The sequence below is a fragment of the Mus caroli genome, unplaced genomic scaffold, assembly GCF_978045245.1.
Source record: "Mus caroli unplaced genomic scaffold, Mus_caroli_1 scaffold_2, whole genome shotgun sequence".
In the NCBI taxonomy this organism is placed as follows: domain Eukaryota; kingdom Metazoa; phylum Chordata; class Mammalia; order Rodentia; family Muridae; genus Mus; species Mus caroli.
The window spans coordinates 31,091,522-31,118,856 of record NW_028227257.1 but is presented as its reverse complement, the minus strand read 5'-3'; the positions used below and the strand labels follow the sequence as shown (position 1 = coordinate 31,118,856).

General features: G+C 43.2%; 3 protein-coding genes across 3 annotated transcripts; 2 read left to right on the top strand and 1 right to left on the bottom strand.

The window, feature by feature from the left end:
• Window positions 1-3,699: 3,699 nt before the first annotated feature.
• Window positions 3,700-6,408, bottom strand: Cst11 (cystatin 11). Its single transcript, XM_021157012.2, has 3 exons — window positions 6,181-6,408; window positions 5,374-5,478; window positions 3,700-3,786 (listed from the first exon to the last, which is right to left on the bottom strand). The coding sequence occupies exons 1-3, from the start codon at window positions 6,406-6,408 to the stop codon at window positions 3,700-3,702; spliced, it is 420 nt and encodes a 139-aa protein (XP_021012671.1).
• Window positions 6,409-17,032: 10,624 nt separating this feature from the next.
• LOC110290402 (cystatin domain-containing protein 1) lies at window positions 17,033-20,703 on the top strand. The gene is made up of 3 exons (XM_021156927.2): window positions 17,033-17,233; window positions 18,263-18,373; window positions 20,623-20,703. Exons 1-3 carry the CDS (start codon window positions 17,033-17,035, stop codon window positions 20,701-20,703), a joined length of 393 nt encoding a protein of 130 aa, XP_021012586.1.
• Window positions 20,704-22,253: 1,550 nt separating this feature from the next.
• Window positions 22,254-26,353, top strand: LOC110290243 (cystatin-12). The gene is made up of 3 exons (XM_021156744.3): window positions 22,254-22,508; window positions 25,322-25,432; window positions 26,167-26,353. Exons 1-3 carry the CDS (start codon window positions 22,275-22,277, stop codon window positions 26,245-26,247), a joined length of 426 nt encoding a protein of 141 aa, XP_021012403.1. The 5' UTR covers window positions 22,254-22,274; the 3' UTR covers window positions 26,248-26,353.
• Window positions 26,354-27,335: the final 982 nt, after the last annotated feature.

Below are 27,335 nucleotides of genomic sequence, written 5' to 3'. Positions count from 1 at the left end.
GAAGAAGAAGGGGGAGGAGGAGGAGAAGAGAAGAAGAAGAAGAAGAAGAAGAAGAAGAAGAAGAAGAAGAAGAAGAAGAAGAAGAAGAAGAAGAAGGGGGAGGAGGAGGAGAAGAGAAGAAGAAGAAGAAGAAGGGGGAGGAGGAGGAGAAGAAGAAGAAGAAGAAGAAGAAGAAGAAGAAGAAGAAGAAGAAGAAGAAGAAGAAGAAGAAGGGGGAGGAGGAGGAGAAGAGAAGAAGAAGAAGAAGAAGAAGAAGAAGAAGAAGAAGAAGAAGAAGAAGAAGAAGAAGAAGAAGAAGAAGAAGAAGAAGAAGAAGAAAAGAAAGAAGGAGAAGGAGGAGGAGGAGGAGGAGAAGGGAAAACAGCAGGTGCAGCAGATAGAGTTAAGGTGTTTATCCAGTTAGGATTTGCTAAGGATGGCTCTAAACCATTAAGAACCATGATTTCCCTGGCTCCTCTGAGTTGAGGTATCTAGGGCAGAATAAAAAGGGAGTTGTGTGGAAGGAACCTGGGGACACTGAGGTTGTGGTGGTCCCAATGTTAATGTGCCACCATGAAAATTGCTTCCAAACTCCTGTGGAGACATAAATCTACAACATGAGAAGAGGTAGGACCTACCTGGACTTTTAGGAGGTTACTGGGTCTCTGTACCCATCAGTGAATGAACTCGTGTGATAAATGAGTTAATGGGCTAATGACTTACTGCATCATGGTGAGAGCCGGTCAGTTAAAAAAAAGCCAATGTAGATGGGTTTCTGCCACTTCCTGCCTCAGGACTCTGTCAAAAAGGAGACTACACTAGATGGTGCTCTTTAACCTTAGACCAGAACCATGAGCCCAAATAAAGTTCTCTTTATAATTTACCAGTCTGTTTATTCTATAACCCACAGAATCCAGTTGTGTTTCTGTTGTCATATACACACAGGTGTGATCATATCCACTAGAGTGTGGTGGTCACAACAACGGCCACACTCATAAAGAGAACATGATGTTGGGAGGGGCTGGGTGTTCGTGGGAGGAGTTAGGAGGAGGAGTGAGAGGTGAATATGACCAAAATACATTGGATGCATGTTTAAAATTTCTACAGAGCTGGGCGTGGTGGCGCATGCCTTTAGTCCCAGCACTCGGGAGGCAGAGGCAGACGGATTTCTAAGTTCGAGGCCAGCTTGGTCTACAAAGTGAGTTCCAGGACAGACAGAGAAACCCTGTCTCAAAAAAAAAAAAAATTCCTAGAGAATTAATGAACATGTATTTTTAAACTACACTTAAATCCTATATAAGTGGAAAATACCTTTGTTAGAGTAGAAATTCTGGAATTCTAGTGAGAGAAGAAGTTTTTGCCACTTGTAATAAGTGAAGAAACTGACATAGAAACCCTTAACAATCTCAGTCCAAATGTCCCTTTTCTAGAATGCACTGGCTAAGAACATTAATTTCGCCTCTTGATTTCTCCTACAAATGATCGTCTACTTTCTATAAGAAACATAATACAAATTTTAAATGGTACCCATGAATGTTAGGTTTTATAACAATTGTTTAGCATTTTGTAAGTTCCTAATGCATAATGAGCCAAGGATAAATTGCAACCAATGTCATGATTAATTCCACAGTTTTACTTATAGATTTCACTCAATATGTGCTAATTTTTTTTATTGTTTATTTGTGGTGTGTGTGTGTGTGTGTGTGTGTGTGTGTGCAAATGTGCGTGTGCATGTGCGTGTACAGGTGCCCATTGATGTCAGAGGCCTTGGATCCCTCAGGAGCTGGAATTACAGGTGGTCATGAGTTGTCTGACATGGGTCCTGTGAACAGAACCCATGTTCTCTGCAAGAGGGAAACCCTCTTAACTTCTGAGCCGTTTCTCCAGTCCCAGTTTGAGATATTTTAAACAATACAAGCATGTCTGACAAGTTATTTAAAGTCTGACTGCAATTAATTAATTAATTAAGTAAGTAAGTAAGTATACATTCATGTTTTATCCAAAATACTGGTGAACATCTTCAAACTTAATCTAAAGTCTAAGGAATATTGCAAAGAACAATTGTATATTCACCATCTACTCTCTAGTTTATACTTTGTATTGACATTATGCATCTCTCTCCCCAGTCTTATATTTACCCAACAGTCTCCTTTTCATATGTATTTCAAATTTAGATGAAGACAACAGTATGCTCTACCCTAAACAGGTCTGATTGAAAATGAAATGGATCACACAATCTGTGTTTTCCTCCCTTTGAGCTAAAATTTTTAATATATAATTAGACTAATTGTTAAATATAATTTACCTCATTTGTGGTATTGTGTTGCCAGTAATAAGAAACACACTTGTTCTGACTGTTAGTATAAGGTGGTGGGAGTCTAGATCCAGGTTTAGTGTTTTTTTCTTTTTTCTTTTTTTACTTTCTAACAATATTTTATTCTTTTTTAATTGTTTTTATTTGTTTCCATTCCAAATGTTGCTACCCTTTCTGGTCCACCCTCCAAATGTTCCCCATCCCCCCTCTGAGAGGGTGCTCCCACCCCTCACCCACCTATCAACTCCCATGCTGCCCTCCACATCCCTCTTTTTGGGGGCATCAAGTCTCTACAAGATTAGGCACTTACAGAAAGAGAGAATCTCTCAACTATGGAGCAGGAGCAAATCCTTGTCGTTCTTAGTTCTTTGTGTTTTTTCTTCTCCATTCATACTTCAGTAGAGGAGAGGAGGGCTCCTTGTCAGGTTTCTGAGGGATCCCGTCATGGGAGTCCCTTGCAAACATCTCTTTTGTTCAGTTACCTACTGTCAACATCTCTCCACCTCCTTATTTTCCTTCTTCCCATTTTTTCCATCTTGCCTTAAAACTGAGACTATTGAGCCTGGGAATGTTGCTCAGTTCATAGAATCCTTGTATAGCCTGCATGAAGTCCCATGTTTGAAACCCACCACCGCATAAAGCTGTGTGTGTCTGTTATCCCTGCACTTGGGAGGTGGAGGAAGAAAGATGAGAAGTTCAAAGTCATTCTCAGCTTCATAGTGAGTTCAGGATTAGCCTGAGGCTACCTGAGACCTGATCCAAATGAACCCAACCCAACCCAACCCAAACGAACCCAACCCAACCCAACCCAACCCAACCCAAACCAACCCAAACCAACCCAAACCAAACCAACCCAACCCAACCCAAACCAACCCAACCCAACCCAAACCAAACCAACCCAAGCCAACCCAACCCAACCCAACCCAACCCAAACCAACCCAACCCAACCCAACACAACACAACCCAAACCAAACCAAACCCAAACCAAACCAACCCAAACCAACCCAACCCAACCCAACCCAAACCAACCCAAACCAACCCAACCCAACCCAACCCAACCCAACCCAACCCAACCCAACCCAACCCAAACCAACCCAATCCAAACCAAACCATCTGAAAAAAAAAATCCTAAAGTCTCCTACTTACTAGGAAGCCAAAAATGAAGTTCTGCTAACATGTGGGTGTAAACAGCAGTTCAGAAAGTATCTGTATTATCCCATTGGAACTCCCAATAGACCTCCACATTTTCTTATAATAACTGAAGAATTTATAGGGGAGAACTGGAATCACAGCTTGATGACCATGAAGAGAATAGGCTGACCTTTTTATTAGGCAAATTGAGGGCTACTATTGATTTCAGGGGGATCGGAAGCATGGAGGATGACACAGCATGTGCTCCAGGACACTTAGCTGATATCGGTACAGTTCTTCTTGAGTATTTTGAATACTTCAACCCAGGGAATGGTGTACACTGAGAAGTAGCACTGGATTTTCTAAAACAACAAAACAAAAAGACCAATACATATATTTTAAAAGACGAACAAGAGCTGGGCTTTGAAGTACCCTGTAATCCCAGCAATTGAGAATCTGAGGTGAGAGGTTTATAGTAAGAAATGGGCTCCATAGTTAAACTCTTTCTAAAAAACAAAAGAAACAAACATTAAGTTAAGATAAAGAGGCCAAAATGGAAGGTTATAAGGAAGAGAACATCAAACCTGAGGCTGGGTAAGTAGCAATGCCTCATCGTCCCTCCGGTCCTGATATTTATGTCATTCCACTCACATAACAAAAGGGTTGCTAAGACTATTCTGAAGAAGGTCCTGTTTGTGGTCAGATGTGGATTAGGACTAAGGGTCACCAACCCATACTTACTGTGGGAATTACTGATTCCATTTTCTCACCATTGCCATTCACATGGTATTTACCATGTCCTCTCTCTTTGGGTTTCTGTTGGATCTTCATCTCCTTTCTTCTTTCCCTGTGTCCCTTCCCCTTCATAGTTTGCTTCCCTCCCTCCCTCCCTCCCTCCCTCCCTCCCTCCCTCCCTCCCTCCCTCCTTCCCTCCTTCTCTCTCTTTCTTCCATCTACTTAGCTGTCCATCCACCCACTCACAATCTGCCCACATGTATCCGTCCATCCTCTCACCCATTCTTTCCTTCTATCTATACTTCCTTTCATTCACCCAAACTAATGATTTTATGTTCTAATATGAAGAGGAAGCCCAGGAAAGGACACATTTGTGTGTTGAGAATCTCCAGGTCATTGTTACTAGATTGACCAAGAGTTTACGAACCAAACAAGGACATGTTATGAGCAAAAGATGAGGCTAATAGTGATTACATTTTAAAAAATGACATCACTTGGGAGGCAGAGGCAGGAAGATTTCTGAGTTCGAGGCCAACCTGGTCTATAGAGTGAGTTCCAGGACAGTCAGGGCTACACAGAGAAACCCTGTCTTGAAAAACCAAAAAAAAAAAAAAAAAAATTATGTCAACATCGACCAGGATGATGCTGGGCAAGGAGGGACATATGGCCATCCTTTATCAAATTCACTTGAGGAAAGTTAAGAGAAAGTTACAGGGTTGTTAGGATTCCTCTGTGTGTTGGACCCACTCTGACTATGCCCACAGATGTGGCAATGGTGTGGGGCAGTATTAAGCCAGCCTCCTGCTGGATCAAAATGAAGTCTGCTGGGGACTGAGGTACTTTTGGGGCTGAAGGCCTCTCAGCAGGCCACCCACACAGATTTGTTTTTTGTTTTTTGTTTTTTGTTTTTTTGTTTTTTTTGTCTACCTCTACAGCAGTCAAATTATTTTCAAATGAACATTCCCACTTCCAGATAAAATATACTTAATAATTAACTGCTTCCCTTGGCCTGAGCTGTCCCCTTGTAGTTCGGCCCCCAACTTCTCCCTTTGGACCCTTTCTCTTCCTTGTGATTCTTCTAACATCAACAAAAGAGATATCATTCATGAGATTTTCTTTCAAGCAAGCTTGAGTAGATCCCAAGGAGGTCTGTCTTCTCTTATGCTAAAGTCATGGGGGGAAACTGGCTTTATGTGAATGAGCTTGCCCAGCACCTTGTGAAGTTCCCCTTTCTGGATATCACAGAGGCTCATCTCTGTCTTCAAGCAGGTGGTCCGCTGCATTTCCACTGTGATGTGATACTCCAGGTGACCTGTCACCTGTGGATAGTGAGGGGAAGGCAAATGGTGAATAACCGCTTCTCCCCTTTCTGGCTTCTATATGGGCAGGACAGCTTTACACCTTGCTCCTTGGCAAGAGCCCAGTCTTGCACAGTTGTGGGATCCTTGCTCTTCTTTCCTGTCTGACTCCAGCCCTCTTTTAGTCACCCTTTGAGATATCACCAAGAGTACCCATCTTTCTCCATGGAATCAGCCATCCCCTGGACAGCATTGAAAAGGCTAATTGTTCCAGACAGTAATGTGTCAAGTTTTCTGTGAAAGGCTGGATAGTAAGCAGGTTAATCTCTGTAGGCCATGTGTCCTGTGTTGCAACTTTTCAAATTGCCCACGGCAGCAGAGCAATCCCAGATAGACATATCACAGCTAGCTGCAATAGCACTGCTTTAAAAGACACATAGTTAGGCCACTTGGTACTGGGTGGGTAATTTTTTAGTTATTATTGAAAGAACAGATTCATCCACTTTAGTGAATACACATTTCTTAAGACACCCACTTTCAGTTGGGGATGGTAGAGATAGCATATACCTAAAATTGTAGCACTGTGGAGGTTGGCACAGGAAGGGCTGCAAGGTTGAGCCTAACCTAGTCTACACAGTGAGATCTTAGCAAAACAAAACCCTGGAATTTTACCAGAGCACAGGGTCCCTCTGGGGAGGAGAGACCGGGAAGCCACACACTCACCTGCTTCATAATCTTCAGGATTCGAAGGATCCTGAAGTTGTACAAGTCTTCACTTTTCTTGTTGTATTCCTCTGTGATATACTCCAATGTGTCCTTCGCAGAAGGCTCCAATGCACTCACTTCTTCAATCCGTATAAATGTTTTCCTCTTTACTTGGTAGCTGAAGGCCACCAGGGCCACCAGAATGGCCAACAGGAGCCGTGTTGCCTTCCAAGATCTGGCCGTCATCTTTCAGCTGGAGAAGATTGAAAAGATCCTCCCACTTCATTTGTTGGGTCAAACTGACCACAGCTTCTCTGGGTCAGGCTTAAGGGAAGAATGCATTCACACCACAGCTCTCCTCTCTCTTTCCTCCTACCTGCCTACTCTAGGAACACTTTGCAATAACTGGCAAGCTCACTCCCACTATCAATCTTTTTGCATAGCTCTCTGTCTCTGTCTCTGTCTCTGTCTCTGTCTCTGTCTCTGTCTCTGTCTCTGTCTCTGTCTCTCTGTCTCTCTGTCTCTCTGTCTCTGTCTCTCTGTCTCTCTGTCTCTCTGTCTCTCTGTCTCTGTCTCTGTCTCTGTCTCTCTCTCTCTCTCTCTCTCTCACACACACACACACACACACACACACACACACGTTTATACATATTTGTGGCTGCTCCTTCAGCAATGTACACTTTTGTGGCCTTCCCTTACTGGAAGTCAAGCTAGAGCCTTCTTTCCACTGAGCTTATGTACATCATGAGGGGTCACAGAACACTTAAGGGATGGGCATCTGAGGAGACATTAGAGATATTGGATCCCAGGAAGCATAACATAATCAGCTTAACTGTATGAGAAGAAGCTTATCAGGAGGGACTGGATGTAAGGAAGTCCTATTCTTGGATACTGTTTCCAGGCAATATGTCAAAAGAGCAGGGGGCTAGGAGGAGAGAGAGCAGCAAGGATCTGGAAAGCTGGTGACACCTGAGTGTGGCTGACTCCTTGTTTTACATGTGGGTAGGAAGTTGAGGGAGGGGGATGCCAAGAGTTTCCTGCCTGACAAGTTAGGTTTCAGCAAGATAAGGCCCCAAAGGAGCCCTGCCATAGATTGGTATCAAAGGGCAAGGACACAGGCATGTGGGGCTGGCAGGATGGTACAAGCTTATGAGATGTTAAGAGGAAACCTATAGGTCAGTGGTTCTCAACCTGGGGGTTACAACCCCTTTGGCAATCTTTTATCCAAAAATATTTATAGAACAAAATATAACAGTAGCAAAATTACAGTTATAAAGTAGCGACAAAAGCAGTTTTATGGTTGGGGTCAGCACAACACGAGGAACAATATTAAAGGGTCACAATATTAGGAAGGTTAAGAACCACTGCTGTAGGGTATTTTTCAGTAGGGTACAATACCAAAAGAGATAGTGAAAGCTCCTAAAGAGAGGTGTGAATGAGTACACATACCTATATACCTTTGCTCACACGGACATGCACATACATACATGTAAATATATGCATTCACATCTCTTCCCTAAGTATGGATTCACATTGATGTATAAATCTCCATACAGACACACGCACCTCCATTCCTACCCTAAGTACATACTCCCATTGATCATTGTGTAGCTATTTTCTCTGAATTGGTGCATCCTCTTTTTAATGGAGGAGACTCATTACGACTAAGGAAGTAATAAAAACTTAGAAGTCTCAGGAAGTTCTTCAAGTAACTCCCCAAGGTTAGATAGCAATTCTCCCCAGCCTCGCTGCCTACAAGTTGTTCAAACAACTGTAGATATCTCATGAGTCATTGCCTATGCTGGAGTAGGATTTTCAAGGATGGAGTTGTCTTTAACTCACCCATACTTCTATAAGTAACACTCCATAAGGTAATTCCAATAAAGTCACCGGTTCACAAAACTAAAATCAGAGTTGAAACCAAGATGCCTTTCTTCAGTCACATATCATTGCTATCTTATCCATGGCCCCACTGGGTGGACGTCCTTCTCATATGGAAGGGTCTGGGGTCTGAGACTTGCACCATCAAACCTCCATAACTACTTGGTGTCATTTGAAGAGCAAGCTGTTGATACCTTCACCATTGAGAGCACTCACAAAATAGGAGAGATAGGAAATAGAAGGTAGGACCTCACCTATCACTCCTGGTTTCATTTTAGTGTTGCAGAAGAGATCTGTCTGGGCTTTGGGTCTGCTTGATTAATAACCCAGAGCGCTCAATAGCAAGGTTGATGTCATGAAGAGAATGCCTGTTAGAGGAGTTTGCTTATTGCATGGCAGGTGTGAGGTAGAGTGAGACAGACAGGAAGGGGCTGGGGTTCTAATCTCACCTTCAAGGACCTGCCTCCTGTGATCCAACTTCTTCCAGTGCTTATATCACTTAAGGGCATTACAACCTCCCCAGAGCTCCACAGGCTGGGACCATACATGAGCCCTCAGGGGACATTTAAAGCCCAAATAATATACTGTATTTCTCCCACTTGTGGGTCTACATCTGTGGATGTGATGTCTTCTCTATATTCATCCCATCTACTATTTCTGTTCTGCATTCCTCAACTTACCAGCCATGGTTTTCAAGACCTTTCTGTAACCAGACCTAGGAGTGGAAGAAGTGGGGACTGAAATGCCATTTGGCTCCAGTTCTAGTACTCCTGGCCTTTGCAGAAATGGAAAGCTGACATCCTTGGGGGTGTCCTCCTGCTTCTCCTTCTCACTGCCAGGATTCACTCCTCTGTTGTGCTCCTGGATGCTGGATGAATTTCCCATGAAGATCCCTCAAGTTATCAGAAACAGTTTACAGCAAAGTAAGTTTGTCATCTCCTAACACCAAGGTCTTCATCCTCCAATACCCTCATTATTTCTCCTATGACTCTCCATCTCTCTCTAATGGGGACCCTGTGAACAGTACCTTACCATTGAGGCAGTCCACCACCTCAAGATCTCTCTATAGGTCCAGTCTCTTTTGCCTGTAAGCAGTCTATTCACAGGTTTGAAAGCTTGGACTGGGGCAGCTTAGGTCAGGATGTTGTTGCCTGTCACTGCAATAAAGAGAGGATTTCTCCTCTGCTTTGCTGCTTGGGCCATTCCTTCATTCTGAGATTGCTTTGATTTTATCTATCTATCTATCTATCTATCTATCTATCTATCTATCTATCTATCTATCTTGGACTAGGATTTGTGGTTCCCTTTCTGTGTCTCTTACACTATAGGATGGCTTCAATCCAAACCCTTCTTGGATTTCTGGCCACCCAAGGAGAGCAAGGAGCCAGAGACCATTTCATTTTAGTGCTCCTCTGTTCTCCAACCTCTGACTGTTTCACAAATGTGTAAACATCAGCAAGGAGTGTAGGTAGTTTTCCCACCTACTCTGAAAAGCTTGAGTTCTTTTCTGGCAGCAGGCTTGATTCCTGTCTTCATAAGTAACAGAGACTCCATTGTAACAGTGAGTAGAATATTTATCCTCAAGGTTGCACGGGTTTGCCTGATGTTTGAAGCTATGGTCTTGGGGTTGCTGGCTGCCTAGCAGTCACTTCCGGTAGATGAATGTGTAGGTGGTTCAGCTAGTTGTGTCTAAAATTTCTCACACAGCCTCCAACACTAGTGTGTTTGTAAGGTCTCTGATTTAAAGCAAGAAAGGCAGCAGCCATAGCTGGGCATAATAGTGCACATCTTTAATTCTAGCGCTAGGGACGCACAGCAGATGGCTCTCTGAGAGTTTGAGGCCACCCTTCCTGTATTCCATGATCCTCTCCCTTCCTTCTTTTATGAGAGGCGAACAATAGTCAACAAGGCCCAGCTATGATGATCTTTTCTAAGGGGGCATTAGTGTGTCTGATGAAGATGATGGCAGTTCCACGTGGAGGGTAATCTTGTACAGCATCCCTGTTCAAGCATTACTCTGTTTCTAGCTTTGGTTATACTTCCTGTCAACAGTATATGAGAATACCCTTCCTACAAACTCTGATGCTTGCCCCAAATTCCTTATACATATTTATACTAATCATACGCCGAATATACCAGAGTCTTGCCTCACAGCTTTGAAATCAAACAGACACCCTATCAGCTGAGTTCCCCAAATACCTACACTGACAGAACGTCTTGCTCCTTCTCCCAGAACAGCCAGTATTTCCTAGGTGCAATACTGGAGTTTTAGCAGGGTAGCCATGGGTCGCTGTCCTGACTGTCATGTGTTTAGATATATTCCTTTAACCCATTGATGCCATTTGGAAAGCATAAGCTGGGACTAGGCCTCTGTGTCTTTGTCTTGCACCTAACCCCTCACCTCATATTTGCTTGTCTCTTAGCCGATTTCTGTTCATCTAAATCTGTCTGTCTATCTAACGTTGTATATTTAGCATATATCTATGTGTCTGTCTATCTATAATTTACCTCTACTATCTATCTATCTATCTATCTATCTATCTATCTATCTATCTATCTATCTATCTATCATTTATCTGTAGCTAGCTATCTAGTAGATGACAATTTACTTGTATTAGCCTCAGTTGTTGAACCATTATTTTTGAAAACCAACTAACTTGAAACTCATCTTGATCAAACACAACATTCCCTGACTATGTGTCACTCTGCTTAAGTTCTGTCCCACTCTCAGAGAGTGCTGGTCTATTCTTTGCCCTTTCCCTAAGTCTGACTCTAGAATCCTGGGCATGAGGCTCAAGCACCTGCATAGTCAATTGGCTCTTCCAGTCTTTAGAGTCTGTAGCATTTGTTTTCCTTGTTCTTCCTTAAGCATTTGTTTAACTTTCCCAGATTAAAAAAAATTAATTTAGTTTGCTACTTCTTGTTAATATTTTGAATTTAGATTAACAGTAATTATATCAATTCATAGAGAATTAAATTTGTGTCATACTGAGAATTATATTTATTATAGTTTTTATTCACTCCTTTTTCATTCCTTTCAGAAGACATTACAAGTTTTAATGTATATTTTGCTTGCTGCTGTTGTTCAGCCAGGTGGCCTGGCTGAACTGGGCTGGGCTCTTTATTGCATTGAGGCCTGAGCTAAGTAAGGCCCACCTCAAGGTTAACCTCCATTGTCAAGTTCATCGTAGATAGATCCACTGTGGAAACGTGAGTCTCTCCAAAAAATATTTAATTGAGGAAGAAAACTCACTTCGAGTGTGGTTACAATTGCACCGGGAACCTTAACTGAATAAAAGGGAGAAAGCTATCTCTCTCTACTTCCTGACTGCAGACACAGACAACCAGCCACCTCCTGCTCCTGCCATCATGCTGTCCCTGCCATGCTGGACTGTTCTCTCAAACGGTGAGCCCGAACAAACCTTTCTTATCATAGTCTATGTTTGCAATGCATTTTGTCACAATAACAGAAAAGTAAGTGATATAGTACATATAAAAAAGAGTAAGTGATGCGGCACCATGACCTCAGCTTTTAGATCCTGTGGCTACGGTTACATGGTGACTTAGAGCTTTACTGCTGTGACTAGACACCGTGACCAAGGCAACTCTTTTTTTTTTTTTAAGATTTATTTATTTATTTATTTATTTATTTATTTATTTATTATATGTAAGTACACTGTAGCTGTCTTCAGACACTCCAGAAGAGGGAGTCAGATCTCGTTACGGATGGTTGTGAGCCACCATGTGGTTGCTGGGATTTGAACTCCAGACCTTCGGAAGAGCAGTTGAGTGCTCTTACCCACTGAACCATCTCACCAGCCCAAGGCAACTCTTATAAGGGTTTATATTGGGACTGGTTTAATTGGGGCTGGTTTTCAGGTCCAGAGGTTCAGTCCATTATCATCAAGGCCAGTGCATGGCAGTGTCCAGGCAGACATGGTATGGGAGGAGCTGAGAGTTCTACATCTTCATCTGAAGGCTAATAGGAGGAGGGTCCCATTGCTTATCCTCACAGTGACATACTTGCTCCAACAAGGCCACACCTACTCCAACAAGGCCATATCTCCTAATAGTGTCACTCTATTGGCAAAGCATATTCAAACCACCACATATGGCAAAAGCATCTTTGCCTATGTAAGAAGGATATATATATATATATATATATATATATATATATATATATCCTTGGGTAATCTGGGTAGATTCAACATAGTCACGAAAGTCCCTGTAAGCATGGGTAGAAGATACTTAGCCAGAGAACTACAAGAAGACCATGGAAGCACAAAGGCTTTGAAGGGTGCTCTGACTCTAGAAGAAAGGGCCAAAGGACAAGAAGGACAGTGGTCCTAGAAGCTGAAAAGAGAAGTGGGTAGCCTCTCACTTAGAGCCTTAAGGAAGGACATAACCCTGCTGGTGTTTGATTTTAGTCCAGTGAATATTGTTTTACATTCTGCCTTCTGTGTAAGAAATCTGATCCATTTTAAGTCATTATCATTGCAGCACATGTTATAAGCACTGTCAGAAAACATCTTCACTCATTTTGATGGTTCTCACAATATTTAATTTTATCTTAAAAATATGTATTTATGAGGAATGAATTCTACTGTACTATGGCAGTGTAGAATCCACAAATTTAATGATGAGACTTATTCATTTTCTAGAACAGTTTCCTATGTCTGTGTTAAAGTTTGTTTGTTGTTTCCAATATCTAGATTAGAAAATTTCTAATTATTTTTTTCCTATGGGAGTTGAAATTTTCTTGCTTCTTTAAATATAGAATAACTTTGAATTGCAATTCAGATATTTTGAAAATTGTCTGAGGGAACAATGATACCCTTATTTGATAGGCGTTCCATGTCACAGCATTTGCAGTGCTGTTTGAGTCTGTGCCTAGTGTCCTAGAGGTCAGGCTGACTGGTGTAGTTTATCCCTTTATTCATTTTGAAGACCTTGTAAGCTGTGTAAGGTAAGATCCACACTGTATAGCTCAAGAAACACCCTAAGGCCTCTTTCCTTAGCTCCTCCTATTACCAGATTCCTAGGCCTGGACTCCTAGGAGAGTCCAGCACATCACACCGAACCAATTTCCCCAAAGAAAGCAAACCAGCGTGATGGAAAAAGGACAGGAAAGAATTTTAAATAAAATTATTATATTGAAGAGATGGAAATTAAGCCTTTCAGCTCATCTTTAGGATATTGACATGAACTTAAACACAGGAAAAACTTGGGTTAGTGGGGAAAGGAATGAGGTACATGTAATTAGATGGTCTTAATCAAGGTGAGGTCTGCTTGATGCTTATCTCAGTCTGGCTCTATGAGGTGGACCAGAGAAGTGCTATTGCTTGAGGGGGCAATATGATCCTCTGGATATGATTGCTCTTCCGTGGGGACAGGGAAACTTCATCTCAGGTGAGCTGTCTGTGAGGCTTGGCTGGTCTTGGAAGCTAGTGACTAGAGATGTTCAGGCTCCTTTCAGGAACTAGAACAGGACTATGTAAAAGCTGAGATAAGATGTCTCAGTCACTCTCTGGACCTTCATCCTTGAAGGAGGATGAGACGTGTTAGGTATCCCTGGCTTTTAGACAAACACACCTTCAGTGATTAACATTCTCCACCCCTGTGGTACCATTTCTTGTTTGATACTTTCTCTGATCACAGGGCAAGATTTCCCACAGTTGGGATAGGCCAAAAAATTCTTTTTTAAGTTGGTGTGTCATGTTTTTTTAATTAAAAAGGTGTTTTGTTTTGTTTTGTTTTACAATTTCATACGTGAGTACTTGTTTATATCATTTGTACCCTCTATCCTCTATTCCTCCTTCAAGTTTTTCTTCCCATTCTTCCCCACTTTCTCTAAAATGACACACACACACACACACACACACACACACACACACACACACACACGCACGCATGCCTATGTGAATACAGCTAGGGTGCCTGTGACAGGCAGGAGCCAGGGACTTATTTCTCTTCCTAGCCTTTGTGCTCTCCCTGTAAGACAGGTTCCTCCTATCTTGAGGTCCCTAGTATAAGTAGAATCCTAATACCCACAACACTCACCTGTTCATCAACACACTGAAAAAGACTTCTTTGCCCATCTCTCTTGTGCTTCCTGGCATCCCCAGCACCTGCTCTTGATAGACTACAAGACCTTCACCTGCCCGAGTAAGGACAGCCTGGAGCTGATGACCTTGGGGGACTTGAGTGAGTAACACAGTTGCCTTGTCTCTCTGTGTCTCAGCCATCTCTTCTACAAAGTAGTGACCTTGGACTTAGGAGACTCCTAGTCACAGTAATGTGTGATCCTTCCTCTGAAGAAGCAAAATACGTTCTTGTTGCTGACACCACAGAGTGTGGCCACAGCACTGCAGCAGGGACACACTCATCCCTGCCTTCATCACTCAGACAGCTCACGTGTCCTCTCTACTCTCATGCGTCTCTATAGGCCAAATGTTCTGCTGTATCTCGGAATGACAGATAAAGGACATAAAAAAAATGTTTTATTTTAAAAGAATCCCACATTGTAATAGAGTTACAGTGTAAAGAACCTTTCCCTCTGACATATAAGAGAAAAACTTGACTATGTAACTTCCTCATTGCTCTCAAGCTTACTTCCTGCAAACAGGTGTGATCTCCCTAACTCAGTGCAAAGTAGTGACCTTGGACTTAGGAGACTCCTAGTCACAGTAATGTGTGATCCTTCCTCTGAAGAAGCAAAATACGTTCTTGTTGCTGACACCACAGAGTGTGGCCACAGCACTGCATTCAGGGCATGCCACTCTAAGTACCCTCTAGCTATCCTCAGAAGTCAGGAATCCAGGAGCAGTGCATAGCCTTACCTCAGTCAATGGTGGCTTTCTGAAATGTGTTCTGAGTCTTCTAGGAAGGGACACTTGGAATGGAACTCACTCCATGTGCTCTTTCTAAATGACAGATTCACCTGCCACACTTACCTTCTTGCATCAGAACTAGTTCCTTACTCTTTCCTTGATCTTCATGACCTTGATACCACTGAAGAGTACTCTACTATATTAGAATTCCCCTGAGTTTGTGTTTTCCAGATTTGCAGATGGGGATAGTCTCTGTGTATAAGAACTATATTACAAAAGAGGCCAATCTGGGCCTCTCTGTTCTATACACACTGGTATCAGTGAGCATACATTTCCTGATAAAAGTTATCACCTCTGTTTGATGGAACATGCCACCATCTTTGTCCCACCTGACTTCTTTTTTTTCTTTTCTAAAGATTTATTTATCATATTTATGTGGGTACATTATTGCTGTCTTGGGGGACACAACAGAAGAGGGCATCAGATCCCATTACAGATGGTTGTGAGCCACCATGTGGTTGCTGGGAATTGAACTCAGGACCTTTGGAAGGGCAGTCAGTGCTCTTAACCGCTGAGCCATCTCCCAGCTCCAACCTTCCTGACTTCTTAATAGAAACACTCAGACACTTTGAGACTTAGAGCCTAGGACTGTCCCTGAATAAAATATGTCCATCCAAAGGTTTGTTATCCATAAACTAATTCAAAGGTTACAGTTGGACAGGAAAGGAAAGGAGAGCCTCAGAATTCATCCTTTAGGCTGGAAGCCAAGAGCAGCTCCACTTTGTGCCTTTGTTTTTCTAATAGTCATTTGCTGTTAGAGTTCCCGAGACACACAAATGTATTTTACCAACTGCTAGCAAGAGAGTTCTTGCTGTTTTGCAGTGATGAATGACATACTGATGCTTGATCCTGAGTCTGATAAGGATACACTAATCACTTATAGATGAATGACCAGGAGGCTTCATCCTATGTCTGAGGATACTCTAACCACTTATGGATGAATGACTGGGGGGCTTCATCCTGAGTCTCAAGATATACAAGGTCCTTATGAATGAATGGCTGGAGTGGAGGTTGGGGGATATTTTCCTTTTCTATGCATACATACTATTCAGATTATTCAAAAAGGATGAAATATTCTAGTGTAAGATGGTAACTCTATTATGTTGTGCTGTGTCTGAGTGAATTCAGGAGTGACTGATGTCAAATGTGGCACAAGAACTAGATATCAGGTCAGAGACTCTTTAAAACCACGAATGTTGTACATACAGTCCAGTGAGCAGAGAATTACTATGTGCAAATTTAACACTATGATTACAAAATGAACTGTTCTACAGCACAGAGATTATTGTCCATATTTAACAATAACAACAAAAATAAATCTCAATGGATTTCAAAGACGGGTAAGATACAATAGATATTCTATGATTATGGTCTACTTTAGAGGTTGGTAAGTGAAAGATGTTTTGAAATCAGCTGAGATTATAACCAAGGAGTTCAGTAATTAGAACCCAAAGGTCAGAAAAGATGTCAGAGAAGATGAGAGCATGTCAGAATTGAGGGGAACTGAGAATTAGCATAGAAAACCAGAAGAATCTAGCCAGATGTAACTGCTGGTCAAAGAGGGTCAGGACAATGAAGGAGGTGGTGTCACATGCAGCCACCCGCCCCCCAACTGTTGGCCTTGAACTTGGCAGGTGGTGTGTGCTGTAGCAACAACCGATTCCATTTCCCAGGAATGAGTTCACCAGATTTCCAGGAGTTCCTCTGCCTCTGGGAACTCTTTCCAACATTGTGTAAGGACAGATGGGACAGGTACAGTGCCTCTAGGCTATGGCATAAGTGGCACCTGTCTAGGCAAAGCTTAGGGGACAGCCCCAGAGATGTGCATGCAGAGGGTATTATTATGGGTGTTTGTCATGCCATGGTTTGTGTCACCACAGGGTCAGGGACATCTCCTTCTGTTTGGGGTGGAGAGAAGGGATAAGGCAGGGAAGTGGAGATAAGGGGCTTAGAGGGAAGAACAAAGGAGGCTGTCAGGAGCACCAGGCTCTGGTGGGCAGGGCCTTGTGGAATCCTGAGCCTAAAGGGCTTTATCATCTGTGGCAGTACCATCCCTTTACCTTGTGTCCCCAGCCCCTAGGCTGATACTAAGGACAGTCATGTCGTGGAAGGTGCCCATGCTTGTAGGACTGGTTGTGCTAGGCACTCATATATGGACCATTAACAAAGAATTTCTAGACGTTACTAAGGATCTAGATTATTTTGTGGCATCAGTGGAGTTTGCTGTGGCTCAGTTCAATGATAACAACCCAGAAGATAACACATACAAGTTGCTCGAAGTTGGCAGAGCCCAGAAAAAGGTGAGTCCACGTGCAGAGCATTATCCCCTCATGAAGAGCCTTGGGCTGGGGCTTGGGGTAGATCGGCATCAGAGAGAACTGGACCTGCAGAACACTCTACAATCGAGGATCTAGAGACACACCCTGACCAAGGACACATTTACTTTTTCCCTGTGGGACTCCATCTTGGGCTGCTGTTAAACCTGGGCCCTGGACCCTAGGCCCTGGGCCCTAGGAACCCTTGGTACCAAACACTTTACCACCTTTAGCTTCCACACAGCTGTGGAGATGAAAGCCTAGCTCATCATGTGGGATTGAATATGGAGGTGTGGAATAGATGTGATGGAGTATGTTCTTAGTATGTGCCAAGCATAAATGTAGGTAAAGACTTCTAGTGTGTTTTGTTAAAACGTCTAGTTATGTTGTGTATTTGATGTGTATTGTTACCTGTTACAATTACCTGTATAGTTTCCTAAGTGACCACTGTAGTCAGCTTTTTTTGGCACTCTTCACATCAGTCCACTGTGATGAGTATTCTTCTGTAGTAGGATTTCCTGCTTGGGTACTCTGAGTTTTCACGAATATATTTGTTTAAGGGTATGTCAATCATTCTCAATAACTTCTCACAGCATCCTGAGCAAATTTTAAAACTGGATGATGTAACTATGCATTCACCACAGTGTGTCTCTAAGAGGAGCACTTGCATGCAGTCATCACTCACATGAAAGACAGTAGATTCCCCCAAGTTCATCGTGTGTGGCTGCAGTGTGTGCAGGTTGCTTCTTGTGTAGAATTGGATGGTGATCCTGTGAATGTGCCATACCCTGCATGTCCATGCCCCTGCAGAGTGCCAGACTTCAGCAGGAAATGAGGAAGAAGACTGGTATGTGTCTTGTGGCTCTCAAAGGCACATTTCTGTTAACAAACATGGATAGCCCAGCCATATAGATGCCTATTTATAAGCACGGGCATATTGCCCATTTTCTACTTGATCTTCATTTTTTTTTTTTGTATTTATAAAAAACTTTCTGCATACTTTCTTTTCTATAGACATGGACAATGATTTTTTTAATGGATTTGGAGATGGGCCGCACAATTTGTAAGAAACATGATGAAAACATCCATAATTGCCCATTGCTACAAGGCTCAGGAGAAAAGAAGGTTAGAGAATGAAACTATTTCCAATTATAACTGATCTTTTGGGAATAAAAAGATAATCAGGAAAGCCTAGGACAGGGGTTAGGAAAGGTGTGGGAAATTCCAGGTAGGACAAGATTACATCTCAGGACTCCCTCACTGGAAACAGAAAGGACCATCTTTTCCCCATATTCATTTATTTATTATTTTATTTTATTTTAAAAGTCTTTGTATTAATTCTTTGAGAATTTTATACAATTCTTCCCATATCTACCTCACTGGCCACTTCATGTCCTAATTTGTTATTAATCTATCGAGTCTAGTTTGTGCTACCTATCTATTTCTGGATGTGGGGTGATTAACTGGATGCAGTTCCTATCAGGAACTACACAAAAGGTGCCATATTTTTTTCTTTTAACATTTCAATTTTTTATTAGTTTATTTATTTACATCCCAAACACTGCTCCCTCTCCTGGTCCCTCCCTCACAGAGTCTCTCCCTCCACCTCCCTCCCCTTCTCCTCTGAGAGATAGACCCTCCTGAGTATCTACGCCCCTCAGGCACATCAAGTCTCAGCCTGATGAGGTGCATTCACTCCCACTGAGGCCAGACAAGACAGCCATGAAGACTGAGCTTCCTGGCTGCTCCTTATATGACAGGGCCTAGTTCTAGCCCCTTTTTATCCTTTGGTTGGTGACTCAGACTCTTGAGAGCTTTGAGGGGTTGAGGTTTGTTGATTCTTTTGGTCTATCTGTGGGTTTCCCATCTACTTCTTACCTCCTGGTTTGGAGTTGGGCTGGTTTTGGTTGGCCTTTCATTTGGTCTCTGCCCCATCCCTGCATTTGTTTTAGACAAGGTAAGTTTTGGGTTGAAAATTTTGTGAGTGTGTTCATGTCCCCATCCTTCCACTGGGGGTCCTGCCTGGCTACAGAGGGTGGCCTCTTCAGGTTTCATGACCATCTTGGCTAAGGTCACCTGCATTGACTCCTGGGAGTCTGCCCTATCCCAGGTCTTTGTGACTCTGAGGGGAGATAGTCTCCCTTCCCTGACCAGAGGGAACTACAGATTTCCATTCATTCTCCTGGCCTTCTGGATCTCTCTCCTGTCTCTCCCTGAATCTAATCCTACCTCCTCATAACCCTCCCCTTCCCCTCTCTCACTTATTTCCCTCCCTTTGCCACCTATGATTATTTTGTTTCTCCTTCTAAGTGTGATTCAAGCATCTTTGCTTGGATCTTCCTTCTTGTTTAATGTCTTTGGGTCTATAGGGTGTATCATGTACTTTGTGGCTAACATGTACTTATCAGTGAGTACATACCATGTATATCCTTTTGGGTCTGGGTTACCTCACTCAGGATGATATTTTCTAGTTTCTTCCATTGACCTGAAAGATTCACAATGTCCTTGTTTTTACTAGATGAATAGTATTCCATTGTGTAATTTCTGTGTCCATTCTTTGGTTGAGGGACATCTGGGTTGTTTCCAGTTTCTGGCTATTACGAACAGAGCTGCTATGGACATGTCAGAAGGGTTCATCTTAAGCAGACAGAGCCTGGCTCCCAAGCCTAGGGCACCCCTCTACTGCAGATGCCCACATGATTTCCATCTATGATTAAACCATACTTGTGGCCCTTATTTGGCCTTTAGAGACCATCAGGATTCAGGAAGAAGAAATTCTTCCTGTGGTCATCAGCCCAGTGTCTTGGGGTTAGGAGCTATGTAATTGATCCACTTACTCCGACTTTACTGATAGATTCTGGGTGATTTTCAGTGACACCACTGTCCTGTCTGACATGTAATTCATGGGATCTGGGACCTTGAGAGTGGCTTTCTATTACGGAACCCTGTCAGGGTTTGTTTTCTCCTTCCAACTAATGGCCTTGAGGCAGAATCATTTGGGTTGGTTTGTACTACTGTTCTGTTGGGAAGTGCCTGATGGGACCTTCGTTCAAACACTGCTTTCATTTCTTCAAGATCCTTTGGATGGGCAAGTTCATCTACCATCATAGGTTGTGGGGTGGAGAGATGTGAGGAGAGGATGTCTCAGGGTGAAGAACTCAGGCAGGTGCTTTCTCAGTAGTCCCTTCTCTCAGGTGGAGGGATTTTGTGACTTGCATCCATTGTCCTAGTGGAGGTTTGAGCTTTACGTTCCTTGCTTCTGTAAAATGGTTGTTTCAGCTTTTTGGGGGTGGGGGAATGTTTTGTTCATCTTTCATGTGCATTATTTAAATCATTAAAATGTTCTAATTTATGTTTTATGGTTTTTTTTTCAGGTGCATTGTGTTTTCCAAGTAGATGCGAGACCTTGGTTTTCCCACTTCACCATCCTGACTAGCACCTGTGTGCCGATATAAGCGCTGGGAGGGGCTTTGGCTATATATAGCATTCTCCCGTCCTCTGGACGGAGTATGACTATCCATAGCCCAAGGTCTGTGTGGTGCTAATGCAATTAAAAGAATCTCACAGCATCTTCAGGATCCCTGAGCAGTGCTTGGGGTCTTCTAGAGAAAATGTTTCCATTAGATTTCCTGTAAGAAGTCTTATGGGACATTTTCTTGATTAATGATTGATGTGGGAGGGTCTAGCTCTCTGTGGCTGGTGTCATTCCTTTGGGGTGCTTTCGATTTGTATAAGAAAGCAGGCTGAGCAAGCCATGAAGAGCAAGTCAGCAAGCAGCATTCACCAATAGCTTCTTTGTCAGTTCCTGCCTCCAGATTCCTGCTCTGAGTTCCTGCCACGACTTCTCTGGATACTGGATTACAAACTATAACATGAAATAAACCCTTTTGTCCTCAAAATGATTTCTGTCATGCTGCTTGATCACGGCAATAGAAACCTAAGACAGCATCCATCATCAGGCTGTCTTGACTGATCATTTCCTTCCACCTGGAAGCTGTAGGAACGTGTTTTCAACCATGTCCCACAGTCCTGTCCCTTTCCATGCCAGAGTGATAGTTCTGCTTCTACACTGTCTCCGAGGCAATGGTTAGGTTCTGGATCTTTTTTTTTTTTTTTTTTTTTTTTTTTTGTATTCTTCAAAGTTCAAATGTTCTGGTCTCCCAAGATGTGGAGGACCATTTGAACATCTCGAGTCCTTTCCCATGCTGGCAATCTCCATCATTCCACCTTACTTATCCCCTTGCCTTATTTATTTTTTATCGGTCTCCCTACACGTGAGGCAGAGCGTGGAGCATTTCTCCAAAGAAATCTGCCACAGGGACAAATGGCAGATCCGGATGTGGATGCATATGAGCAGATGCCCCTTTCTGAGTCCAATCAGCTTCTAGGCCCATGGCGCCATTTGTGTTCATTTTTCCCATTCCCATCTCCTCCCATTCTGATTCTCCCTGATACTAGGCTGCAAAGCACAGGCAGGTCAGGCCTCAGGAAGGAGGCAGAGGTGATGAGTTGGCCACCAGACTGTAGACATGGTAGAGAAGATAATCTCCCAGTCGTGACTTTGACCCCTCCCACTGGGGGTCCTCTGAGGCTCCAAGGTCACGAGCATCTGGGGTAAATCCAAATATGACCTACCTTACTTCATGAGAATTCTGTGAGCCTACCAGTTCGGGAATTCAGAGTAGTAAGGGTAAACTGGTTGAATTTATAATCCTGAACTCCACATCAGTTCTTATCAGGGATGGGCAGGGCGGGGGTTGTGCGGGGGATACAGGCTGGGAGATGCACAAGCAGCGGGTATGTTGCTTAATACCCATGAGCCTGTGGCTTATGCCACCAAGGTCTGGAATATGTGGATTCCTCTTCTGCCTTCTGCTTTCAGATGAAGGATGGGTCAAGGTGTAGGAGTAGAGATGCCACTGGCAAAATGCCCTAGTCAAAGTGAGGCTCTTAACACTCCAGGGCCTCTGGTGGGCAGGGCCATGTGGGATGCATCTCCATCTGCAGCTGCGCCACCCCTCCTCCCATGTATTCTCAGCTCTCAGTGCCAACTCTGAAGACAGCCATGTTGTGGAAGTCGGTCCTGTCCGTGGCACTCATTGTGCTGGGAATTCATGATTGCAGCTTCAAGTTTATAGAGATCGACAAGAATGAAGAGGAGTTTGCCATTTCTGTGGAGCATGTCGTGTTCCACTTCAATGAAAACCAGGATGATGATTTTGCCTACAAGTTCCTGAGAGTCCGGAGAAGTCTTCGTCAGGTGAATAGCCTGTTTCCTGCCTGATGCCTGCTTTTATTACAACACCAGGCAGGGCTGGGTTTGTAGTAAGTTAAAACCAAGGCTTTTATTTGACAGATTAAAAAAAAAACACCTCCATTTATTTCCAAACTTTGGACTTATTTTAAAGCGAGTGTAGCATCTGAAAAGTAGGGGAGAAGGGTGGCACCAATGTCTCAATCTGAGTTCAGGATGAGGGAAATTGAATCAGGACTGAGGGATATCAGAACAGTAGAGAATGCGGCTGGCACCAGAACTGAAAGAAACAAGGTCTCCAACAGCAGACAGGTGGCAGCAAATGCGACATGATGACGGGTATCTTTGGGGAGCCAGGTGAGCTGGGCATCCATTGCTCAGCAGGGTGGGAATGTATACCGGGTTCGTGGTGATATGGGCGTCACTGCCGGGGTGACGTTTGTGTAGGCAGTTAGTTGTGGAGCCAGACAGGGACCCATTCTTTCACACTGCTATGCTGGCCCTAAATCCCAGAATAAAATTCTAGGCCAGGTGGCGTGAACGCAGTGACACAGGGTGATGGGAGCTAGAGAAGTTAAGAAAGTGTTAGCTCTTTGAGTGGGTGGGAAGCGTAGGTTGTCACAAATAGACTGCCCCTTCCAGCCCCCCTGCCCCCCGGAAGAGGATGAAGCAAGCATCCTGAGGAGATTTGAGTCTCCTGGAACCAGGTGCTGTGACTCTCCAAGACTTGAGTCATGGAGAGGGGTAATACTGAGATGCGGGTGTGCAGAAGGGGTGGGGCAGCAAGGAGACATGATGCCAAGCTGGGAGTACTGGAAACTCACTAGGTGATGCTTCTCTCGTGGACTCCCAAATGTTTCACATGAGGCTTACTAAGTGTAGTGGCCCACACAACCTCTGGACTAGACCCTTCAGACTATGACAAAGACAATGGTGACTTGGTCACCAGGAAGTGGGAGTTGGAGCAGATGTGTGTGCTGGCCACGCTGAAAAGTGAGTGGTGCTAAGGAGGGACCCTAGAAGGTTTTTTTCCAGGCCAAAGGGGTAGGAATACTGTCAAATAAACAAGCAAACAACAACAAAAATAGAATAAAAGGGTTTGAACAAGGACTGACGCAATCTGAGTAGACATGTAACATTGTTGCAGTTCTGAAGTAGCCTTAGGGACTGTCCTCAAGGAAGTTGAATATAAAACTGATAAAGCCTGCATAAATTCAAGTGGCATCAGCATCTATTGATGAGAAGTATTACCACTGAGGCCAGTTTTTCAGCTGGCTTCCTTTGGCTAGAATGATGTTTCTTTCTCACATCATGATTCCTACATGAAGATCCATGAGCCAGGTAGAATTGCAGAAAGTCACAGATTTGTGGCATAATCCTATAGTCACAGGTCTGGGAACACCCCTGTTAATCAGGGATACAATGTTCTCTGATCTTTCTTTCCTGTCCTTTGATGATTCCACTTCTTCAAGCAGATTCTAATCTTGGGCTCCGAACCATAAATACTCCTCCTTCCTGGACTTCTACCTGCTGCTTCCAGGCAGGGGTCTTAAGCCCATTTCACTGTGTGTGCTATGTAGAAAAGGTGTACGTGACAGTACCTGTGTGCTGCTAGTGTGTGTCAGATATAAGTGGGTGAGAGTGCTGTTGGTGTGAGTTGAGGCATCTGTATGAGGCTGTTGGTGGGTTCTTGGTGCTGGTGTGTGTCTGGCTTAAGTGTGTTGTTGGTTAGTAGTGAGGATAAGGATATTGCCTTGTGCTTGACATGAGTTCATATTGCTGTCATCTGTGTAGATTCCTGAACCCCTGAACCCCAGAATTTCCACGTCTGCTGCTGAGAGAGGCATCTGTTCCACCCTGAGAGAATTTCCTCCTTAGATTTGCTTTTTCTCCATGTTCAAGTGTTTTTTGAGTTTTCAAACTCCTCTGTTTATGGTGATGTCCTGTATAGGATTTTAATAAATAGTGAGACTAGCATTGGGATCATTGATAGCCATTTTATTTCAGTACTTGCAAGATGAGTGCCTTGTGCAGTTAGCACCTACATTAAAGATACAACTTAAAGGGACTGGTATGTTCTCTGCTCCACTTGCTCATGACAGATTGACTCACCAGTGTCCTACTCTAGGTCAAGGAGTCACTTAGCAGTTACCTCTGATGCTGCCTGGATGAACACTTGTTCATCGTCGCAGTGTTCTGTGTGTAGCTGTAGCATGTACAGGTTTTTTGCTGAGGATATAATTGCATAAATATGTTGCACCCTGGATAGTCACTACTCTGTCACTAAGAAATACTGGGCATTTACCAGGGGAAAAACGACTCAGAGAAGAATCAATGGTTCCGCTGTTGCACAGAATAGACATTTGTGAGCTCTGAGGATCAAACTTTGTGCTTGGAGCATGCTAAGCACACACTTTCCATCAGAGCTTTATCCCCAGGCAAATGGATGTATCTTTTGTGTAGAATTAAAAGGAAATTTTGGAAAAAGTAGATTAAAAGGTGGCTGACTGTGGAAGAGGATGCTTGTATCCCTGGTACTTAGGAAGCTGAGGAGCAGTAAGATTGAAAGTTAGATGTCATCATGAGCTAGATTGACTGTCTAAAAAAGCCAAAGTGACAGCAACAAAGAAAAAAAATCCCTACCCTCCCTCCAAAATCAGAGAAACAAGATAGTAAGTGCTCTCCACTATTTATTTTCTGTCTGCTAAACTTTCACATTTTCTGCTTGTTTTTCCCAGTAGATTGGTCTCAGTGAAAGTTCTCTTTCACTTATTTCCAACTAAATATTTTCTAACAGTTTTACAATTTCTTCCTGACAGAAACATACGCTGAAATATTTAGTAGACCTGGAGATGGGCCGTACGCTTTGTGGGAAATATGATGAAGACATTGACAATTGCCCATTGCAGGAAGGTCCAGGAGAGAGAAAGGTTTGGGATTCAATTAACCCCTTATGTCGACAATCTTTTGGGAAAGAATGCAGATAGGACCATCTTAAGCAGGCAGAGCCTGTCTCTCAATGCTGGGGCAGTCCTCTGCTCATAACCCAGCTGCCTGGCCACAGGCAACCTGCAGGCACACACGTGACCTCTGTCTGTGATGGAACCTTCCCTGTGGTTCCAGCCTTAAGCCATCAGAGACCTTTGAGATTCAGGAAAACAAGAGGCTCATGTTCTCCTTTTACTCAACAGTCTTCCATTGTTTGATTTTGGGGGAATAAGAACTGTTTTGTCTGTCTGCTTGCTCAGGCTTCCCCTTTAACTCATGGCTGTCAAGGGTGGTTTTTGGTGACAACCTAGTACCGCTGTTCTGTTGCGAAGTTCCTAAACAGATACTTTTTCAAGCAATTCCCTGGTTTTCAGGACCCTTGGGAAGGGGTAGAAGTTCACCTATCACCATACGACTTAGGGAAGCTGTGAGGCCAGAATGCCTCAACATGAGCGACAACTTCAGCAAGGTGTCTTTTTAAGAGATCCTGGGCTCAGGTCGGGGGAGTTGTTGCAACTTATGTTATTGTTCTCATAGAGCTTTGAGCTTTATGAATCTTGCTATAGGTTACTGTATTTTAACTTTTCTTGTTTTTTTTTAAACTTAGTTTTTATTATTTAGATAGCTTTAATGCATTGCATTTTTCCAATTTATGCTTTCTAACTTGTTTTTACAGGTCCGCTGCACTTATATTGTGGAGACTGAAGCATGGGTTACTAAGTTCACCATCTTGAACAGCACCTGTGTGCAGACTTAAGTGGGGCAGAGGTCATTCTGTGCCTATAGCTAAAGGCCCCTTTCCTCTAGAGGGTGACTGTCTGTAGTCTGGGGTCTCTTTAGTACCAGGACAATAAAAGTCATCTTACAAAACATTCTGAGTCTCTAAATACTGCTTAGAGTTTTCTGTATTGACTGTTTGCTACAGATGCCACACTCAGTGATAAGCAGTGGAGCTTCTATAATCATTATTATCACTCTATAAGAAGTACAGAATATTGAGTAGATTCTGTGAAGTAGTTCACTGTTTATTTTTTATTTATTCATTTATTTTTCCATCATTTCATATTTGTATGTAGTTCATTCATTCATTCATTCATTCATTCATTCATTCATTCTACAATTTCTCCATATCCCTCATTCGTATGTCCAAAAGAAAGGCAGAACGTTCTTCGAGGGAACAGCCACCTGGATCATAGTGGTTGACCCTTCTGCAAAGGATTGGAGACAGACTCCTATGTGAATGTCTGTGTGTGTGTGTGTGTGTGTGTGTGTGTGTGTGTGTGTGTGTGTGTGTGTGGTGTGATTGGAACTCACAATGACAGAGATTCTTCCCTGATGGACACTGAAGGTTACTGACAAGAACATTTTCCCAATAGATTGGTCTCAGTGTTTTTATCTATTCACTGAACCCCGAGTTTCCCACTCAGGTCCCAGTATGGCTTCTATGGCTGTTAGCACCATTCACTGTCCCAAGAGAGGCACAGTTTTACCTTCAGGCTGAGGAACACTCAGTCTACCTCCTCAGATTCTGGGAATGACCTTGGAAGGAAAAAGATTGACAAGTGGGAGGGTGGAACATTACAGAGAAGGGAAGGCAATGGCAATACTGTCCAGAAGATAGTATACTCATACTCAGAATGGAAGGCTGGGTGGTCTTTTTTATCTTGGGTCTCTGGAATTTCAATTTCCCTGATCTATGTTGAAGAATCAATTCTTCCTGGACCTTCCCATTCCTGTGAGTTGGTCATAGTGCTCATGGGACAAAGTTATTAGAAGCATCCCTGTGCAGCTCCTTGAATATAGCACAATGGCTGGCTTTGACCCTTTGACATGTGTATAGAATTT

What these genes read in the sequence shown, in the direction of transcription:
- LOC110290243 (XM_021156744.3), top strand. Translation starts at nt 22,275, where the DNA reads ATGTATTCTCAGCTCTCAGTGCCAACTCTGAAGACAGCCATGTTGTGG. An exon ending in TCCGGAGAAGTCTTCGTCAG is followed by an intron (nt 22,509 to 25,321) that starts GTGAATAGCCTG and finishes TCTTCCTGACAG; the next exon opens with AAACATACGCTGAAATATTT. An exon ending in AAGGTCCAGGAGAGAGAAAG is followed by an intron (nt 25,433 to 26,166) that starts GTTTGGGATTCA and finishes TTGTTTTTACAG; the next exon opens with GTCCGCTGCACTTATATTGT.
- LOC110290402 (XM_021156927.2), top strand. Translation starts at nt 17,033, where the DNA reads ATGTCGTGGAAGGTGCCCATGCTTGTAGGACTGGTTGTGCTAGGCACT. An exon ending in TTGGCAGAGCCCAGAAAAAG is followed by an intron (nt 17,234 to 18,262) that starts GTGAGTCCACGT and finishes TCTTTTCTATAG; the next exon opens with ACATGGACAATGATTTTTTT. An exon ending in AAGGCTCAGGAGAAAAGAAG is followed by an intron (nt 18,374 to 20,622) that starts GTTAGAGAATGA and finishes TTTTTTTTTCAG; the next exon opens with GTGCATTGTGTTTTCCAAGT.
- Cst11 (XM_021157012.2), bottom strand. Translation starts at nt 6,408, where the DNA reads ATGACGGCCAGATCTTGGAAGGCAACACGGCTCCTGTTGGCCATTCTG. An exon ending in TCCTGAAGATTATGAAGCAG is followed by an intron (nt 5,479 to 6,180) that starts GTGAGTGTGTGG and finishes CACTATCCACAG; the next exon opens with GTGACAGGTCACCTGGAGTA. An exon ending in AGAAAGGGGAACTTCACAAG is followed by an intron (nt 3,787 to 5,373) that starts GTGCTGGGCAAG and finishes TTGTTGTTTTAG; the next exon opens with AAAATCCAGTGCTACTTCTC.